The sequence below is a fragment of the Hippopotamus amphibius genome, chromosome 15, assembly GCF_030028045.1.
Source record: "Hippopotamus amphibius kiboko isolate mHipAmp2 chromosome 15, mHipAmp2.hap2, whole genome shotgun sequence".
NCBI classification, from domain to species: Eukaryota; Metazoa; Chordata; class Mammalia; order Artiodactyla; family Hippopotamidae; genus Hippopotamus; species Hippopotamus amphibius.
The window spans coordinates 40,411,491-40,433,240 of NC_080200.1; the positions used below are offsets into that span (position 1 = coordinate 40,411,491).

General features: G+C 36.2%; 1 protein-coding gene across 3 annotated transcripts in view; it reads left to right on the forward strand.

The window, feature by feature from the left end:
* Window positions 1-20,720, forward strand: part of NUP155 (nucleoporin 155) — a 70,394-nt gene extending 49,674 nt beyond the window's left edge. For all 3 annotated transcript variants that reach the window (XM_057708975.1, XM_057708977.1, XM_057708976.1), the window contains 7 exons: window positions 2,850-2,979; window positions 4,104-4,217; window positions 10,087-10,207; window positions 10,665-10,775; window positions 15,713-15,849; window positions 17,068-17,174; window positions 17,808-20,720. In XM_057708975.1, coding sequence (XP_057564958.1) covers window positions 2,850-2,979; window positions 4,104-4,217; window positions 10,087-10,207; window positions 10,665-10,775; window positions 15,713-15,849; window positions 17,068-17,174; window positions 17,808-17,946 — 859 coding nt within the window. In that variant the 3' untranslated portion in view covers window positions 17,947-20,720. The remainder of the gene's footprint in view (window positions 1-2,849; window positions 2,980-4,103; window positions 4,218-10,086; window positions 10,208-10,664; window positions 10,776-15,712; window positions 15,850-17,067; window positions 17,175-17,807) is intronic.
* The last annotated feature ends 1,030 nt before the right edge of the window (window positions 20,721-21,750 follow it).

Sequence of the window (21,750 nt, forward strand, 5' to 3'; positions counted from 1 at the left end):
CTCACCTTGGTTTAAATTACTGAAAACGTCTTAGAGCGTATACATTGAGGATTGTTAAGAATCCTATGAAAGAAGGCATTTCTAATTTCTAATTTCTAATTAGATTGTCATATCAAAAGACAGCTTAATAAAATTTTGGACAGATCATTCATTTGATCCTCTTTTCACTTGAAATTTCCTTTGCCAGAGTAGTACAGTGCTATTTCTAAAATCTGGAGATTGGTTAAGTTAGGACAAGGAAGAATTCGAGGTAAAGCTGTTATTGAACCAAGTTAATCAGAATGATGACTTGCAGCACCCAGATATGGCTGACAGCAGGTGTGAGAGTGTGTGCATGTGTGTGCTCACACAGCTGTAGTTATTGCACGTGGACCCGAGTCATCTTTGGTCCTCTTGACCTCTTTGGTCGTAATCATCACTTGATTTTTAGAAGTTCCCTTCACATACAGAAAATGGTATATATCGAAGTAACTTTAATTTCTTTGTCTTTGGTTTGATAAAAGGAAAGAAAAGGAATTTAAGCTGATAAAGGCCTAGAAGGTAGTGTCTAGTAAAGGGCCGTGGTCAGTTCATAGTTTTTGTACAATTAAGAATTAACAGCATTATTAAATATTTAATTCAGTGTAGCTCAGTCTTAAGGTTATGTAATTCCTTCCTTTATCCAGTGTTTGAGTACCTATTATTTTTTGTACTCAGAGGCACATATGGACTGTGCCCTTATCCAGACCCTCAGTATCTCATTTCTGAATTACTCTTGTCATTTTTCTTAGCACATGCTAGATACCGTTACTATACCAACCTTTGTGAGTCATTTCCATCAAGCTGCTCATTGCTTTCAATGGCTTCCCCCCGCCCCACCACACAGCTTGCAGGATCCCAGTACCCCAACCAGGGATCAAATCTGGGCCCCCTGCAGTGGAAGCACAGGGTCCTAACCACTGAACCACCAGGAAATTCCCTAGAGTGGCTCTCAATTGCCCTTTCATCAATATTTACTGACCTTGTTCCTTGTCATGACAACTACTATATTCTTGTTATAAAATATTCAGAAATCCTCTAACTTTTGAGAATAGTGTCCGTTGTCCATATCTACTTCACACACAGACATATAACCTAATTTCCTCCTCATGTGAGAGACCCTGTATGCCCACTCTTTAGCTCTCAGCTTACCATCTCTTTCCACAATAAAATCTTTTCCAACTATTATGTTATTCTCTCACTACACTCTTTACGTACGTAAGCTGCACCAAATAAGTTGGCAGCTATAGAATGTTCTACTGTAAATAATTTGGAAATGTGACCCACTTTTAAAATGTTTGATTCAAGTGGGTTTTTGTAAGACATGAGAGGGGAGATAGACGAAAGCCTTTTAGAAACAAAGCTCCTAAAGGTACAGGGTCCTTTATATGTGATCTTAAGAGACGGTCAGTGCTAATTACCTGTCATCCACACATGTCCTTTGCAAGACAGGAGAAAGGAGTTAATTGTTTTTCTTTTGGTTTCTTTTTGGAAGGGGAAAACTTATAGGATCTATAGCTATACAGAAGAACAGTTTTTTAAGTAAGATCTTCTCTGAAAGTAAAAGAAAGCCAGTTTTTTCTTGATTCAGATTTGAATTAATGGGGATATCAAAAGTTTCATTTAATACTGATTGATCTGAGTAGTTGCCAACAACTAAATGAGTTAGTATGTTCGGTTTTTTTTTTTTTAGTATGTTCGTTTTTAATGCCAAGTTGCTTTATAATGTCAAAGAACCAGATCTGATGGACTAAGGGTATTAGAAAGGACTGAAGATGGTAACCATGGAGGTGGATACGTGCTTAGGGCTTTCTAACACCTGTCAGTCAATCAGCCAGCAAATAGATTTTGAGCACCAGTGATATTCAGGACATTCAGGAAGGGAGTACTGAACAAGATAGACACCATCCTTGCTCCTAAGGAGCTTTCATTCTAGTGGGCAAAGACCATAGACAAACAAGTTCAGATTCTATAAATACAATAAAAACAGGATATTATAGTAGAAAGTACCTTGGGGAATGGGGAGCTGCTTTAGTTAAGATTGGTCGGAGAAGGCCTCAGACAAATTGTCATTAAAATTGATTCTCAAGTGACTAGAAGAGGCAGCTATTAAGGAAATGGAGGAAGTGGTTTAAGCACAGAAGCAATGGTCTGTGACGAGGCACTGCATCAGATTCAAGTTTATTGTGTTTAGGGTACAAAAAGGAAACCCAGTGGGGTTGGAAATGGTGAACAAGGGAGGAATGAGATGAGGTTGGAGGAGTAGGTGAAGGAGGTTGGAAGGTCTTAAGAAAGCATGTGACGTGATCTGATTTTTTTTTTTTTCCTTTTTAATATTTATGTATTTGGCTGCACTGGGTCTTAGTTGCAGCGTGTGGGATCTAGTTCCCTGACCAGGGATCGAACCTAGGCCCTTTGCACTGGGAGCACAGAGTCTTAACTACTGGACCACCAGGGAAGTCCCATGTGATCTGATTTTTATTTTTAGGAGGTCACTCTAGTTGCTGTGTAGAAAAGGAAATGTAGTACTGGCCACATTACGGTAGAGACGTAAAGAATATGAGGAATAATAAAAAGCTTTCTTTGATTTTAGAAGAATCCAAGTTTTAATATACTGAAGTTTTAAAATAGGAAGTTACTTTTTTGGATGTAAACATAAGTATTTATGTGTTGACTTAAGTTGTGGATCTCTTTCATTAGAAATCCTCTAATTTTTCAAGTTTCAAATGGCCTTTTATGTTAATTTGGTGTAAAATACATCATAACTGATATATATGTATATTGGATCCTTAAGAATTCACATGAATAAAAATAAGGATTTTCCCCCCCAGCACAGAAATTTCACTTCAGCAGCGACTAGAGTACATTGCTCGTGCCATTCTTAGTGCCAAAAGTTCCACTGCCATTTCATCAATAGCTGCAGATGGTGAATTCCTTCATGAATTAGAAGAAAAAATGGAAGTAAGTGCTGACGACACTTAAGCCTTATCCACATTGATTAGTAGCAATGTGTTAGTCCACGTCCCCTCTTCCCCTAGTAAATAGGTTTGTAGAAGTTACTATTAACTTTAATCTCTAAATCTTTTAAACAATTTTAACGATACAGCACTTGGGTCCTAGGACATTGCTGTAATCTAAAAATGTTCTCTATGGCATTTCTAAAGGTTTCTTCCAACTGTTCTAACACCAGGCAGATTATGTCACATTCACCATTTATGCTGGAGGCTAACAAGTAGATGTATGAAGTAAAGTGGGCTAACCTGCCTTTACTAAGAGACCCAAAAATGTATAATGGTCCACATACAAAAGCGTATTTCTCATTCACAAAACCCAGAGTTGGTGTTCCTGATTGGCCTGTGACTTTCTTCCACTTGGTTGATGTCAGTTCCCAAGTTCTGTTTTCTGGCTCTACCATTCCCAACTGCCTTACCTTTTTCTTTGATCAGAGGGAGAAAGGGTGAAAAGAGCATGTAAGAAGCACATTCACTCTTAAAAGTCACAACTCTGAAGTGACGTACTGTACTTCGTTCACATGTCTTTGAAGAGAATGTAGTGTTTTGGCCATACTCCTTGCAGAGGAGACTGTGAAGTAGAATTTGGCCATTTTTTCTGGCTATAATCCTGGGAGAAACGGGTGTTGGTGGGTAGCAAAGGCTTTCTGTCACAGCACAGTCCCTATGTAATCTTCTGTGTTGTAATGAAGGGTTACTATTCCGTTATGATAAGTCTTTATTTATACATTTTTTTTTATTGAAGTAGAATTGACATATAACAGTTGCTCGGGTGTACAACATGATTAAATTTTTCTTTATATTGCAAAATGATCACCGTAATAAATCTAGTTAGCATCTATCACCATAAATGATTACAAAAAAATTTTCTTGTGATGAGAACTTTTTAAGATCTACTCTCTTAGCAACTTTCAAAATATGCATGACAGTATGATTAACTATACTCACTTTGCTGTTATTTATACATTATTTTTATTTTAACAAACTTAAAGTCAGCTACTAGGAGTCATTCCTTCAAATACCTGGTGATTTATCATGAAGAACTTAAGATTTGCTTTTTTCTACCCAAACTAGGTTGCTAGGATCCAACTTCAAATACAGGAGACACTACAAAGGCAATATTCCCATCATACTTCCGTACAGGATGCAATTTCTCAGCTGGATTCTGAGCTAATGGACATAACTAAGGTAATAAAAAAAAAAGCAAGTGAAATTCCTATAGTAGTCAGCTATTACCTACACATTCCTTGTTTCTTTTGCATCTTACTTTGTGTTTAAAGTAAGCCATCTTTGCAGGCATATCACTGGGCTAACAAATCACCACTGTGGTATCTCACTCTTAGAAAAAGCTGTGTTTCTCTTTCCAGGCCAATTTCTGTCAAGAATCTATCAGCCTCACATGGGGCTTTGTTAAAACTCCTGCCATCTATTTTACGGCCTTGTTTCTTGTCCTGAAAAAGTAATTTATCTTTACTTAACTCTCCAAGCCTCTCCCACTCTGTACCCTCCTGAACAGCTTTTTGCTTTTTGTTTTTTGTTTTCAGTTATCCTTAGACATTTCTCTGCATACCCTAAAGCACCATTAGATTTGTCAGGATTTCCATGATTTTTCAAACCTTAGCTTAGACAACCCTAAATCTAAAAGAAATGTCCTTGCAGCATCTCGCTCTCAGCCAAGAAAAAAAAAAGGAAAAGGCACACATGTTGAAATCTATTTAAATGTGTTTACCACACATTTACCATTCTTTTTTTTTTTTTTTTAACTTCCCACTGGCTATCTATTTTACAGTTGGTAGTATATATATATATATCTGTGCTACTTTCTCATTCCGTCTCAGCTTCCCCTTCACCCCCCGCCCCCCCAAACCTCGAGTTCTCAAGTCCATTCTCTGCACCGGCGTCCTTAATTCTTCTCTTGTCACTGTGTTCATCGGTACCATTTTCAGATTCCCTGTACATGAGTTAGCATACACTATGTGTCTTTCTCTTTCTGACTTACTTCACTCTGTATGACAGTCTCTAGTTCTATCCACCTCATTACCTGTAACTCCATCTCATTCCTTTTTATAGCAGAGTAATATTCCATTGTATATATATGCCACATCTTTATCCATTCATCTGTTGATGGGCATTTAGGTTGCTTGCATGTCCTGGCTATTGTAAATAGTGCTGCAGTAAACATTATGGTACATGTTTCTTTTTGGATTATGGTTTTTGCTGGGTATATGCCCAGTAGTGGGATTACTGGATCATATGGTAGTTCCATTTTTAGTTTTTTAAGGAACCTCCAAACTGTTTTCCATAGTGGCTGTACCAACTTACATTCCCACCAACAGTGCAGGAGAGTTCCCTTTTCTCCACACCCTCTCCAACATTTGTTGTTTCCAGATTTTGTGATGATGGCCATTCTGACTGGTGTGAGGTGATACCTCATTGTGGCTTTGACTTGCATTTCTCTGATGATTAGTGATGTCGAGCATCTTTTCATGTGTCTGTTGGCCAACTGTATGTCTTCTTTGGAGAAATGTCGATTTAGGTCTTTCGCCCCTTTGTGGATTGGGTTATTTGCTTTTTTGATGTTAAGCTGCATGAGCTGCTTATATGTTTGGAAGATTAATCCTTTGTCCGTTGCTCCATTCGCAAGTATTTTTTCCCATTCTGAGGGTTGTCTTCTTGTCTTGTTTATGGCTTCTTTCACTGTGCAAAAGCTTTTAAGTTTCATGAGGTCCCATGTGTTTATTCTTGATTTTATTTCCATTATTCTAGGAGGTGGGTCAAAAAGGATCTTGCTTTGATGTACATCATAGAGTGTTCTGCCTATGTTTTCCTCTAGGAGTTTTATGGTGTCTGGCCTTACATTTGGGTCTTTGATCCATTTTGTGTTTATTTTTGTGTATGGTGTTAGGAAGTGTTCTAATTTCATTCCTTTACATGTTGCTGTCCAGTTTTCCCAGCACCACTTATTGAAGAGGCTGTCTTTTTTCCATTGTATATTCTTGCCTCCTTTGTCAAAGATAAGGTGCCCATATGTGTTTGGACTTACTTCTGAGTTCTCTATTCTATTCCATTGATCTTCCTTTCTATTTTTGTGCCAGGATCATACTGTCTTGATCACTATGGCCTTGTAGTATAGCTTGAAGTCAGGAAGCCTGATTCCACCAACTCCATTTTTCCTTCTCAAGATTGCTTTGGCTATTCGGGGTCTTTTGCATTTCCATACAAATCATAAGATTTCTTGTTCTAGTTCTGTGAAAAATGCCATTGGTAATTTGATAGGGATTTCATTGAACCTGCAAATTGCTTTGGGTAGTACAGTCATTTTCACAATGTTGATTCTTCCAATCCAAGAACATGGTATGTCCCTCCATCTGTTTGTGTTGTCTTTGATTTCTCTCATCAGTGTCTTCTAGTTTTCTGCATACAAATCTTTTGTCTCCTTAGGCAGGTTTATTCCTAGGTATTTTATTCTTTTTGTTGCAATGGTGAATGGGAGAGTTTCCTTCATTTCTCTTTCTACTCTTCTGTTGTTAGTGTATAGGAATGCAAGAGATTTCTGTGCATTAATTTTGTATCCTGCTACTTTACTAAATTCATTGATTAGTGCTAGCAGTTTTCTGGTAGAATCTTTAGAGTTTTCTATGTATAATATCATGTCATATGCAAAGAGTGACAGTTTTACTTCTTCTTTTCCAATTTGGATTTCTTTAATTTCATTTTCTTCTCTGATTGCATGGCTAAAACTTCCAAAACTATGTTGAATAATAGTGGTGAGAGTGGACACCCTTCAACTATGTTGGCTTTTGGTTTCTCATATATGGCTTTTATTATATTGAGGCAATTTTCTTCTGTGCCCATTTTCTGGAGAGTTTTTATCATAAATGGATGTTGAATTTTGTCAAAAGCTTTTTCTGCATCTATTGAGATTATCATATGGTTTTTATCCTTCAATTTGTTTATATATGATGTATCACATTGATTAATTTGCGTGTATTGAAGAATCCTTGCATCCCAGGGATAAACCCCACTTGATCATAGTGTATGATTTTTTTAACATGCTATTGGATTCCGTTAGCTAGTATTTTGTTGAGGATTTTTGCATCCATATTCATCAGTGATATTGGCCTGTAATTTTCTTTTTTTGTGACATCTTTGCCTGGTTTTGGTATCAGGTGATGGTGGCCTCATAGAATGAGTTTGGGAGTGTTCCTCCTTCTGCTATATTTTGGAAGAGTTTGAGAAGGATAAGTGTTAGCTCTTCTCTACATGTTTGATAGAATTCGCCTGTGAATCCATCTGGCCCTGGGCTTTTGTGTGTTGGGAGATTTTTAATCACTGCCTCAATTTCCGTACTTGTGATTGGTCTGTTCATAGTTTCTATTTCTTCCTGGTTCAGTCCTGGAAGATTGTATTTTTCTAAGAATGTATCCATTTCTTCCAGGTTATCCAATTTATTGGCATATAGTTGCTTGTAGTAGTCTCTCATGATCTTTTGTATTTCTGTGGTGTCCGTTGTTACTTCTTTTTCATTTCTAGTTCTGTTGATTTGCATCTTTTCCCTTTTTTTCTTGATGAGTCTGGCTAATGGTTTATCAATTTTGTTACTCTTCTCAAAGAACCAGCTTTTAGTTTTATTAATTTTTGCTATTGCTTCCTTCCTTTCTTTTTCATTTATTTCTGCTCTGATCTTTATGATTTCTTTCCTTCTGCTCACTTTGGGGTTTCTTTGTTCTTCTTTTTCTGATTCTTTTAGGTGTAAGGTTGGGTTGTTTATTCGATATTTTTCTTGTTTCTTAAGGTAGGACCGTATTGCTATAAACTTCCCTCTTAGAACTGCTTTTGCTGCATCCCATAGGTTTTGGGTTGTTGTGTTTTCATTGTCATTTGTTTCTAGATTTTTTTTTATTTCCTTTTTGATTTCTTTAATGATTTCTTGGTTGTTTAATAGTGAATTGTTTAGCCTCCAGGTGTTTGTATTTTTTGCAGTTTTTTTCCTGTAATTGATATCTAGTCTCATGGCATTGTGGTCTGAGAAGATGCTTGATATGATTTCAGTTTTCTTGAATTTGCTGAGGTTTGATTTGTGACCCGAGATGTGATCTATCCTGGAAAATATTCCATGTGCACTTGAGAAGAAAGTGTATTCTGTCATTTTTGGATGGAATGTCCTATAAATATCAATTAAGTCGAGATGGTCTAATGTGTCATTTAAAGCTTGTGTGTCTTTATTTATTTTCTGTTTGGATGATCTGTCCATTGATGTAAGTGGGGTGTTCAAGTCTCCCACTATTATTGTGTTACTGTCGATGTCCCCTTTTATGGCTGGTAGCATTTGCCTTATGTATTGAGGTGCTCCTGTGTTGGGTGCATAGATATTTACCACTGTGATGTGTTCTTCTTGGATGGATCCCTTGATCCTAATGTAGTGTCCTTCCTTATCTCTTTTAATCGTCTTTACTTTCAAGTCTAATTTGTCTAATATGACTATTGCTACTCCAGCTTTCTTTTGACTTCCATTTGCATGGAATATCTTTTTCCATCCCTTTACTTTCAGTCTGTATGTATCCCTTGGTCCGAAGTGGGTTTCTTGTAGGCAGCATATAGAAGGGTGTTGTTTTTGTATCTATTCAGCCAGTCTGTGTCTTTTGGTTGGAGCATTTAATCCATTGACATTTAAGGTGATTATTGACGTGTGTTCCAATTACCATTTTCTTAATTGTTTTGGGTTTGTATTTGTAGGTGTTTTCCTTTTCTTGTGTTTCCTACTTAGAGAAGTTCCTTTAGCACTTGTTGTAAGGCTAAATTCTCTTAACTTTTGCCTGTCTGCAAAGCTTTTGATTTCTCCCTCAAATCTGAATGAGGTTCTTGCTGGGTAGAGTATTCTTGGCTGTAGGTTTCTCTCTTTCAGGACTTTCAGTATATCCTGCCATTCCCTTCTGGCCTGCAGAGTTTCTGTAGAAAGGTCAGCTGTTATCCTTACGGGTTTTCCCTTATATGTTATTTGTTGCTTTTCTTTTGCTGCTTTTAATATTTTTCCTTTGTGTTTAATTGTCATTAGTTTGATTAATATGTGCCTTGGTGTATTTCTCCTTGGGTTTATTCTGTATGGGACTCTCTTTGCTTCTTGGACTTGATTAATTATTTCCTTTCACATGCTGGGGAAGTTTTCCACTATAACCTCTTCAAATATTTTCTCAGACCCTTTCTTTTTTTCTTCTTCTTCTGGGATGCCTATAATTCGAATGTTGGTACGCTTAATGTTATCATTGAGGTCTCTGAGACTGTCTTCTATTCTTTTTATTCTTTTTTCTTTTTCCTGCTCTGTGGCAGTTATTTCCCCCATTCTATCTTCCAACTCACTTATTCGTTTTTCTGCCTCAGTCATTCTGCTGGTTATAGCATCTACAGTAGTTTTAATTTCAGTTATTTTGTTATCCATTGCTGTTTGTTTGTTCTTTAGTTCTTCTGAGTTCTTATGAACTGTTGTACTTTCTCTATTATCGAGATTTTGTATCATTTTTACTGTCGTTACTCTGAATTCTTTTTCAGGCATTTTTCCTATTTCCTCTTCACTTATTTGGTCTTGTGGGTTTTTTTCCTGCTCCTTTGCCTGCATGGTGTTTCTTTGTTTCCTCATGGTAGTCCAAACTTTTGGGGTTGCTTGTCCCAGCGATAGAGGGGTTTATAGAATACTGTCCAAGTGCCAGACTAGTGTCCGAATGTTGGGTTAAACAAATACTAAGTCTTTGTAGGAGTCCAGAAGTCCAGTGGAGAAGTTTCAGCACACCATTGGAGGAAAAAAATAATCTGGTGGGAGGTCCTGGAGCTACACCCTTCCGTGTGCAGCAGACAGCGGGCAGAACATGGCACCAGTTTTCACTACTCATCCATTTATCATTCTTAATCTGGCATTACAACTGTTTACACATCATCACATCTTCATATCCTATTTTAGGAACTTGAGAATAGAATCCTTGGTTACTTTTAATTTTCAGGGAGTTCTTCACTGTTAGTTTCTGAACATTAACCTCTGGTCGGATGTTGGCGTCTTTTCCTTCAGCTTTACGGGGAATTTGCTGAGCCATTTAAACTTGCGGAATGTAAACTTGCGATCATTCATTGTGCTGGTTATTCAGACCCTATACTGGTGCAGACGCTTTGGCAAGACATCATAGAGAAAGGTGAGTGTTTACTTACAGGTATATTAGCTATACATTAGTTAGTGACTTGGTAAAAAAGTGAATCCAAGCTACTAGCGGTCATATATTTAGGACTCACGAAAATTGTATATGCCTAAACAGAGGGTAGGTGGAGGTTGCCTGGATATGGTGGAGGGTGATCCTGTAGAGAATGAGCCCAGTGAATACCTGAGAGGACCCTCAGAAAAGATGAATTGTTTTTGTGATTTGTAACTGCTTAATAAGGAATTCTGAGACACCTAGCTCAAAATCTCATAATCAGTCCTCTGGTAAGATGAAAGTAAATCAGACACTAACAGAGACACAGAATCTGCTCATTGTATTAATGTGCTTACAAGTTCTATAGTACTTTGTACATCGAAACAAAATAAAATAGTCAGTTTAAACGTCTCACATTGAAAACAATTTGGGGTTCTAATGACATGTCTCTCTCCTACAGAACTGAACGAAAGTGTGACGTTGAGCTCCCCAGATAGGATGCATGCTCTCAGTCTCAAGATTGTGCTCCTTGGCAAGATGTATGCCGGCACGCCCCGCTTCTTTCCTCTGGGTAAGCTGTAACCTGAGCTGTGGTCATGGGGCTTTTGTCTTTGTTTCTGTTTTGATGACTTTCTTCATTAACATGGAAAATAATGGTTTTTAAAGCAAAATCCTTTTGTTGTTGCTGTCTATTAGCTCTGCAGCTTAATTCTTCTTCTCCAGAAAGAAACACCTCCAAAGAATAGCAGAATTTGTTGATGAATAGTAGGGTATCAAACTTTCTTTGCTTGACCTTCCAAGTTTATATATCTATCTTGGGATAGTGCTGACTAACAGAGCATAGTGATTATATTATTGGTAACCCTGTACAAGTTTGAGGAGCAGGGAAAAACAGCTGATGTTTTTGAACATGGGTGATCTGTGATTGATTCATCTGCTCCCTATTTTTTCTTTAAAATAGCAAGTAGTTGTGTTAAAAATGTAATTTTTGTGAACCCCTTTCTTAACCAGATATACTAAAGGAGACCCTAACTGTTGTGAGCCATTTGCCAACTTATAATGTCGTCTTTGGTTGTAAAACAATAGTCTCAACATAAATATATTCATGCCGTTGAATGTTAAATAAGCACTTTGTGTTTTTGAAAAACATTGAGAAACAGGAAAATGCTTATGACATCAAATTGTTTTTAAAATATGAAGATGCAGACTTGTTTACAGACCTTCTCTGATTTAGGATTTATTCCCTGGACATGATAAGAAATAAAACTATTGTAATCATACCCTATTTCTTATAAGTACAGTATTAAAAACTGGCATGCTATTTCATTGATGAAGAAAATAAAGAGCAACTGTATGTATATCTTATGAGTATGTGAAACCTGACAATTTTAATAGCAAAAAGGCCACATTGTATACAGTCCCTTTTGAGGGTATTTGATTTTTAATTGTTGAACCAAATAAAATTTAGGGTAAAAGAGGCCTTCCTTTTTCTCTCAGTCTCTCAGTGGCAAACAGGTTCCAGGGGACTTCAAACTAGAACAAATTGAGTCCTTAGAATTTTTATTACCTTTCTAAAATCTCTGTATGATAACTTGTAGGGGAGATGCAGGTTCAGTGGCAGTTCTTTCAGTGATTCCTCTTGCCCCTGATTATTCACATTGGTCAGTCTCAGATTTTAGGTGCCATAAATATGAATTTGATTGTTACTGTTAAGATCTTATTTATGATGTAACAGGTAGTAAAAAGTGAGAATGGGCCACAATTAGAATCATCAAAATAAATAACTTGCAAATCTTATGAATATTACATTTATTTTTTTAAGCTCTTTATTGGAATATAACTGCCTTAGACTCTTGTGCCAGCTTTTGAGGTACACCAAAGTGAATCAGCTGTATTTATACATATATCTCCACCCTCCCGCAACTCCCTCCCACCCTCCCTGTCCTGGCCCTCTAAGGCATCACCCATCGTTGAGGTGATCTCCCTTTGTTATACAGCAACTTCCCACTAGCTATCTGTTTTACAGTTGGTAGTGTATCTATGTCTATGCTGCTGTCTCAGTTCGTCCCAGCTTCCCCTTTGTGCTGCACCACCCCCGCAACCCTGTGTCCTCAAGTCCATCCTCTACATCTGCATCTTTATTCTTGCCCTATCACTGGGTTCATCAGTACCATTTTTTTAGATTCCATATATATGAGTTAGCATACGGTATTTGTTTTTCTCTTTCTTGCTTACTTCACTCTGTATGACAGTCTCTAGGTCTATTCACCTCATTACATATAGTTCAATTTCATTCCTTTTTATGGCTGAGTAATATTCCATTGTATATATGTGCCACATCTTTATCCATTCATCTGTTGATGGGCATTTACGTTGCTTCCATGTCCTGGCTATTGTAAATAGTGCTGCAGTAAACATTATGGTACATGTTTCTTTTTGGATTATGGTTTTTGCTGGGTATATGCCCAGTAGTGGGATTGCTGGGTCATATGGTAGTTCCATTTTTAGTTTTTTAAGGAACCTCCAAACTGTTTTCCATAGTGGCTGTACCAACTTACATTCCCACCAACAGTGCAGGAGAGTTCCCTTTTCTCCACACCCTCTCCAACATTTGTTGTTTCCAGATTTTGTGATGATGGCCATTCTGACTGGTGTGAGGTGATACCTCATTGTGGCTTTGACTTGCATTTCTCTGATGATTAGTGATGTCGAGCATCTTTTCATGTGTCTGTTGGCCATCTGTATGTCTTCTTTGGAGAAATGTCGATTTAGGTCTTTCGCCCCTTTGTGGATTGGGTTATTTGCTTTTTTGATGTTAAGCTGCATGAGCTGCTTATATGTTTGGGAGATTAATCCTTTGTCCGTTGCTCCATTCGCAAGTATTTTTTCCCATTCTGAGGGTTGTCTTCTTGTCTTGTTTATGGCTTCTTTCACTGTGCAAAAGCTTTTAAGTTTCATGAGGTCCCATGTGTTTATTCTTGATTTTATTTCCATTATTCTAGGAGGTGGGTCAAAAAGGATCTTGCTTTGATGTACATCATAGAGTGTTCTGCCTATGTTTTCCTCTAGGAGTTTTATGGTGTCTGGCCTTACATTTGGGTCTTTGATCCATTTTGTGTTTATTTTTGTGTATGGTGTTAGGAAGTGTTCTAATTTCATTCCTTTACATGTTGCTGTCCAGTTTTCCCAGCACCACTTATTGAAGAGGCTGTCTTTTTTCCATTGTATATTCTTGCCTCCTTTGTCAAAGATAAGGTGCCCATATGTGTTTGGACTTACTTCTGAGTTCTCTATTCTATTCCATTGATCTTCCTTTCTATTTTTGTGCCAGGATCATACTGTCTTGATCACTATGGCCTTGTAGTATAGCTTGAAGTCAGGAAGCCTGATTCCACCAACTCCATTTTTCCTTCTCAAGATTGCTTTGGCTATTCGGGGTCTTTTGCATTTCCATACAAATCATAAGATTTCTTGTTCTAGTTCTGTGAAAAATGCCATTGGTAATTTGATAGGGATTTCATTGAACCTGCAAATTGCTTTGGGTAGTACAGTCATTTTCACAATGTTGATTCTTCCAATCCAAGAACATGGTATGTCCCTCCATCTGTTTGTGTTGTCTTTGATTTCTCTCATCAGTGTCTTCTAGTTTTCTGCATACAGGTCTTTTACCACCTTAGGCAGGTTTATTCCTAGGTATTTTATTCTTTTTTCTGCTATGATAAATGGGAGAGTTTCCTTCATTTCTCTTTCTACTCTTCTGTTGTTAGTGTATAGGAATGCAAGAGATTTCTGTGCATTAATTTTGTATCCTGCTACTTTACTAAATTCATCGATTAGTGCTAGCAGTTTTCTGGTAGCATCTTTTGGGTTTTCTATGTATAATGTTATGTCATCTGAAAAGAGTGACAGTTTTACTTCTTCTTTTCCAATTTGGATTTCTTTAATTTCATTTTCTTCTCTGATTGCTGTGGCTAAAACTTCCAAAACTATGTTGAATAATAATGGGGAGAGTGGGCACCCTTGTCTTGTTCCTGTTCTTGGAGGGAAGGCTTTCAGTTTTTCCCCATTTAGAATGATGTTGGCTTTTGGTTTCTCATATATGGCTTTTATTATGTTGAGGTAATTTCCTTCTATGCCCATTTTCTGGAGAGTTTTTATCACAAATGGATGTTGAATTTTGTCAAAAGCTTTTTCTGCGTCTATTGAGATTATCATATGGTTTTTATCCTTCAATTTGTTTATATATGATGTATCACATTGATTTGTTTGCGTATGTTGAAGAATCCTTGCATCCCAGGGATAAACCCCACTTGATCATAGTATATGTTCTTTTTAATGTGCGTTGGATTCTGTTAGCTAGTATTTTGTTGAGGATTTTTGCATCCATATTCATCAGTGATATTGGCCTGTAATTTTCTTTTTTTATGACATCTTTGCCTGGTTTTGGTATCAGGGTGATGGTGGCCTCATAGAATGAGTTTGGGAGTGTTCCTCCTTCTGGTATATTTTGGAAGTTTGAGAAGGACAGATGTTAGCTCTTCTCTACATGTTTGATAGAATTCGCCTGTGAATCCATCTGGCCCTGGGCTTTTGTGTGTTGGGAGATTTTTAATTACAGTCTCAATTTCTGTACTTGTGATTGGTCTGTTCATAGTTTCTATTTCTTCCTGGTTCAGTCCTGGAAGATTGTATTTTTCTAAGAATGTATCCATTTCTTCCAGGTTATCCAATTTATTGGCATATAGTTGCTTGTAGTAGTCTCCCATGATCTTTTGTATTTCTGCAGTGTCAGTTGTTAATGTTACATTATTACATTTAATATTTCTAAAATCAAGATGCAATTAGCCTGTCTTTTCTGAAAAGCTGTTAAATTGAAGATACAGTATTTCAAGATATTAAAGAAATATTATCAGTGGGTCCTCTACAGTAGTGGGATTGTATATGATCTCTATATTCTTCCTGTACCTTTTGCTGTTCTCCAACTTCACTATAATAAGTTTTTTTCCATAATAGCTTTAAAGTGTGTAATTGAATGGTTTTAGCATATTTACAGAGTTGTACAACCATCACCACAATTAAATTTAGAACATTTTCAGCACCCCAAGAAGAAATAATATCCACCCTCGGCCCTAGGCAACCACTAATCTACCTTCTATCTCTACAGGTTTGCCTATTTTGGTATATGCCTTATTTTTTATTAAATGAATTTTTTTTTGAAAATTCTTTCTTAAAAGATTTCCCTTTAGAAACTGCTCAGTTATGAATAAGGCCTACTTTTTAGTATCAAAAGTTAATTCTACAACAGTAAAAAATAGTAATTATATGAGGTGAAGGGTATATTAATTAACCTTATTGTGGAAAACATTTTGCAGTATATACACGTATGTATATCAACTCATCACATTTACACCTTAAATTACACAATATTATATGTCAGTTGTATCTCAGTAACACTGGAGGCAAAAAAGGAGTTAAGAATCCCAACCTCTGATCTTTTTCTCTTCCCAGATTTTATTGTGCAGTTCTTAGAACAGCAAGTTTGTACTTTGAACTGGGATGTGGGTTTTGTGATACAAACAATGAATGAAATTGGAGTGCCATTACCTAGACTACTGGAAGTATATGATCACTTGTTCAAGTCACGGGTAAGGAAAATATTAAATAAAATAATTTAGTTAATTAACTTTCTAGATACAGGAGCAGAGTGTTTTGATTGTGTGTTTATAAGTATCTCAACTAATACAGTTGCATCAGAAATGTGCTTCATTGGTTGAGCATCAGAAATTATCATGCTTCAGACGTTTGACACCAGTAATGAGAGTTCCTTTGCTGCATATCATGATAACAATCCAATATTTTTAATATTAATAAACATAATTATATATGTTTTACTTTTAGCAGAATAGGCTAAATAACTAAGAATTGTCATTTACTTTAAAGGAACAAAATATCAGTGTGTTTATTCACTGTAACCTCATATAAAATATCAGTGCTTAAGATCTTGCTCTCCACAAGAAAATGAAAATTTAACTCTGTATGGTGAATGGTGGTAACTAGACTTACAGTGATCATTTTGCAGTGAATGCAAACAATGGGTCACTATATTGTACACCTAAAACTAATGTAATGTTATATGTCAATTATACCTCAATTTTTTTAAGAAGATCTTTCTCACCATATATAACCTTATCGAACTATATATTTTGTAATTTTTATCCTAAGATAAAAGAACTACACAAAACGTTGATTAACTAGATTGTGTTTAGTACTAGTCATGATTATAGTAGCATTATCAAAACATTCATAGAGTACTTTACAAGGCACTTGTATATCTCATTAAAACTCACAATGAGCCTGTGATGGAAATGAGCAGGTAATAGTATCCCCATCTTCTACTATATCTGACAAGGGCAGAGAGGTTAAATAACCTGCTCATGTCACATGGCTAGTAATAGTGAAACCAGGACTAAAATTAGGATTCCTTGACTACTGGTTTAGTCTCTTATTCACACTGTTGGATTAACTCTGCATAGGTTCAAAGTAAAAATGATGTCATACCCAATAGGAAGAGAGAGATTTCTTTCTCTTACCCTCGGTTCCTAAACAGGAAATTTATATGCTCTATCAACAAAGTGGATTGATATATCAAATATTCTTCCTAAGTAACATCACAATGCAGTTTTCAATGCTATTCAATATTAACCACAATCAGGTGTATAATTTAGTGACACACTAATATTAAATGCTTATTTTAATATCAGTAAATTTTGCTTTGGACTTTGATGACTATTTTTAACTAGCATAAATGATTGAAAAATAAGTTGACATAATTTGCCTTACAACTCGTATTTTTTTCTTTATAGGATCCATTCTGGAACAGAACGAAGAAGCCACTACACCTTTTGGATTGTATACATGTACTATTGACAAGATATGTTGAAAATCCTAGCCAAGTTTTAAATTGTGAGAGGTAACTATGATTTAGATACTGTATTATATAACAAAGGCTTTTAAATGCATCTAATAAATATCTTGGTAACAAATTTGGAGACAGTGGTACACGATATGGAGGCTAAAAAAAGTATGGGAGATTTAAGCTCCTGTGTATGTTTGCAATAACTGTTTGAATGATATCGGTCAGCATGCATGAAAGGTTAGAGTTTTTTTTCATTTTTCAACCCTTGTCCTGAATTCTCTCTACAAGTGAAAGGATAAAATTAATGAATTACTCCTAGAGTCCTTCCACTTTGAATTAGTGACCTGGAAAGTTCAGTTATGTCTTTGTGATATTAGTGGCAATTTCAGGATATATTTTTTGAAAAGGCCAAGTGAATGTAAGTAATTTAACTTAAGGGGTCATCCCTTACTGCCTCCTCATTAAGATAACCTTCAAAAGGAAAATGGTGGTGAGGTGGTAATCTGTCTACCTTCTGAGTTTCCTTCTCTGTTTTCCTTTATTTGCTGTTTGCTTAAGTATGTGATCCTTGCTCTTCTGTGGGATTATAATTATAATAAGTAAGGTTAACAGAAGTTGAAGGTGAATCCTATAGGAGGAAATGTTTCTAAGTGTGTAGATGGTTGATCGGGTGTCTTTTCTTTTCAGGAGAAGATTCACAAATCTCTGCCTGGATGCTGTTTGTGGGTACCTGGTTGAACTCCAGTCTATGAGCTCCTCAGTAGCAGTACAAGCCATCACCGGGAATTTTAAATCTCTTCAGGCTAAACTAGAACGGCTTCATTAATTATTGTAATGTATTTTTATCCATATGTTTTGATCTGTAAAATAAAAGCTCAGCTGAGTCCAGATATCAGGTGCTATAAATCTAAGAATTTAAGAACAATTTTAGTAGAAATGTGTTTTTAATAAGTGGCTGATATCAGCAGACAACACATTCATAGGTGAATTCTTTTTTACTACTTAAGACTTTTGTTTTTTAATAATCAGGTTAGAAAACAAACAAAATAAGATTATTTATGATTTTAACACAAGGATAAAAATATAGAATACTCTTATTTTGAATTTATAGTATTCATCTTCAAGTTAGTTCAAGTATCAAAGCTTAAATAGGCTAGCTGAGCAGGTCCATCTCATAATACTAGGTCCTACAACAGTTCTTAAATAGGCAAATAAACACTGTCTCTTTTAAAAAGTTACTTAGGTTTTAGGTTCATCCTTGGGAAGAAATTTCTTCCAAATACTGATTTTGTCAGTTACAATCCTTATAATACACACCTGGTTGTTTTTTGAGCCAGTGATAAACTTGTAACTAATGTTCTATGTCCTGAAAACCTACACAGGGAGATCCTGTTTTCCCTCAGTGTCCACATAGCTCTTCTTTAGCTTGAGACTACTGATTGCTTTAAAGCAGTGGTTCTCAAAGTGTATGTACCAAACCAGCACATCAGCATCACCTGTGAATTTGTTAGAAAGTCAAATTCTGCAGCCTAGTCCCAAACCTACTGAACCCAAAACTTTGGGGGTGAATCCCAACACTCTGTTTTAATAAGCCTTCAGGACATTTGGGTACATGCCAAGTTTGAGAACCACTGCGTTAGAAGATACAGCTAACTTATGGGTTGAGCTCCCTATCTATTCCTCCTCCTCCCTCCCCCTTCAGTAAGCACAACACATGAGTTTCACCCAATACACACCGTATATGAAGCAAAATTTTTAGTGATATAGTTTTTTTTAGTAATATAATTTTTAATATTTGACAAATTAGGATGACAAAACCAAGTGCCCCGAAGTCATGGCAACAAGGAAGGAGAAAAGAGTGGGAATGACCAGGACTAACAAAAAATCAAGAACATGGACTCTTTTCCTCTTGCCTTTTATGCTACCAAGAGTAATTACCTTCTACCTATTGCCACTAATGTATATCTTAACAATTTTCAAAATACATTTTGAAAATATCCTTCTTTCCACTTTTATTTTTTTCCAAAGACCATGGGTTGCTCTTTCCATATTTATTCTCTTAGAATTTAGCTCACTTTCTCCTATAGTCTTCTAATTTATAATATTTAATAGAATGTCAAAATATCACTCATTAGTTACCACTACCTCTCATATTTTTCAGCTTTTCAATTCCTTAAGTTTAGATTGTTTGCATATGTAAAATGAATGTATGCCACACATTGTTAATTCTGTAAATTTAAAATTCTGTCATGTCTACTTAGAATGAAAGTCTTGCTTAAATGCTGTATTTAGCTGCAACTGCAGTTCTGCTGCATGTTTTTGTTTTATGCACATTTATACACAAGCACATTAATGTATGTTAAGTATACCGAACTCAAAATAATGAAGCTACAGCTTTCATAAGGGCTGTAGGCTAATGTGGCTAAATGGTCCTTAAGAATCAGAAATCTGAGCCCTGTTTCTTTCATTTACATAATACCTTTTGAGAGGGTTTAAGAATCCTAACCACACAGCACAGCAGATAAAACATCTTTTATCCTTTGGAAGGTAAGATTCCTAAGAGAAATTAAGATGCCCTCCTTCTTTTTAGTTGTCTAGAGTTGTCTAGAGTGTTTCTAAAACTCACTTCAATAGCCTGTTAAAACAGATATTCCACCTTCAATGTGATGATGATACTGGTGGTAAGTGGATAAAACTTGGAGTAGCATTGTTCTAGCACATTTATCCACTTCATTTATATACTCTGTATTTGGTGTTCATTCAACACATTATTTCTTTATAGTGACTATTAAATATATATAGGCAATGAATAATAAGTGCAACATATGAAACTGCATTTATTGTAGGCAGTGAGGAGTCACTGAAAACCTTGGTTGTGGCATATTTATATTGTAGATCATTTTAGTATGGCAAAATGGTTAGGAAAGAGAAAAATCTGTTTTGAGGTAACTGTACAAGGTATGGGATATTGATCCTGAAATGCATGAAATGTATGTTCAGCATTTCTTTAGTATAATATACCTGACTTACTAGTGACTTGTTTGTTGCAAACCTCTCTGCTAACTACATGAACTTCCTCCACTTTTATGTTTTATAGTTGATTTCATCTCAGGACTCACAGATTACTCATTTTCTTCCTCAGGATACTTCCTGCCTCCATCTTTTTTCCTCTTATTCATGAGGGGGAAATTATGATAGTGATACACTTGTATCAAGGAAATAAAGAAATAGAACATTGAATCTAAAGGTCTTGAAATGCACATGCTTTCCTTTCATTTTCTATCAGTTTTTTCATTTAAATTCTCTTAATAATAAAAAAATATTTTTCAGAGCATTGTTGAGTCTTCGAGTAGGTAAATCATTTAAACTATTTCAAGTTTTATTTCCCTCATAGGCACAGTTTCCTCATAAGGAGATTGAAGCTAAATGATGACATTTTGAAATCCAAAAATTTGTAAGAACTAATATAGTCTATTTTTATTCAGTTTTGTTGTTCTGCTTCACGTATGAGTTAAAATACTATTGTTTTTACTCTTTTTTCATTTCAGATAAACATTTCTACTGCATTATGGCATGTTTGAAATTAAACATTTGTTTTAGAACTCAGCTATGTTTCTTGTATTTTGGCAGCTCTTATTAGCAGGAAGAATAACTGTTTTTAAGGTTAATCAGTTTGCGGACTTCCCTAGTGGTCCAGCGGTTAAGACTCTGCGCTTCCACTGTAGGGGCACTGGTTCGATCCCTGGTCGGGGAACCCACATGCCACACAGCGTAAAAAACAGAACAAAAAGATTAATCACTTTGCCATGTAGGAGCTAGGACTATAGTATCATATCTCCAGCCCACACTTGAGTGTCTACCTGTGTAATGAACATTTCCATTTAAATGACTGCCAAAGCTCCTCATTCAAAACATGACCAAATCTGCACTCATTCCTCTCTCTCTCTGCCCTCTGCCTCGTCGTGTTCCTCCTCTTTCTACCTCAGTCTATATCATCTAATTATTCAAGTCAGAAATATGGGTCTCACCTTTAAATTCCTTCCCCTCCCTTCAAATCCAGTTAGTCACCAATTTCTGAGCAAGTCTATTAGTGAAGATATATTTGTCCAGTTACTTCACTTTTAGGTTTTTAGAGTTTAATCAGGTACCCTATTTCACTTTGGGTGCTTACAATAGTGTCTAAATGTTCCTCCTGCCTCTAATTGGACCCCTTCATTTTCCCACACTAAAGTCAGCTTTCTTTTAAAAGTATAAACCTAAATATATTATACCCCCACATTTTCCTTCAGAAAAAATTTCAGATTCCTGGTGTGATATATAAGGACTCCACTTAAGTTGATAAAAATAAGAATCTCAAGTTACTTTAAGCAAAAGAAGAATTTATCGGCCCTCAAAACTAGGAAGTCCAAATATAGAGCTACTTCCACACAACTAGAGCAGTTGATCAGCAAGGGAAGATGTCTGCAAAGCAGAAAAGAGTAATGAAAATCTGGGACCTAAGAGCTTAAGCTGGAGCTCATGAGGATGGGCCCAAGCCCATGTCAGTTCTTATTGTCTCTCACCTTAATGGTTTGGTGTCCTGCAGAAGCTGGGACCTTCCTGTAGCAGGAGCTGGAGCCTCTGAAAGAGG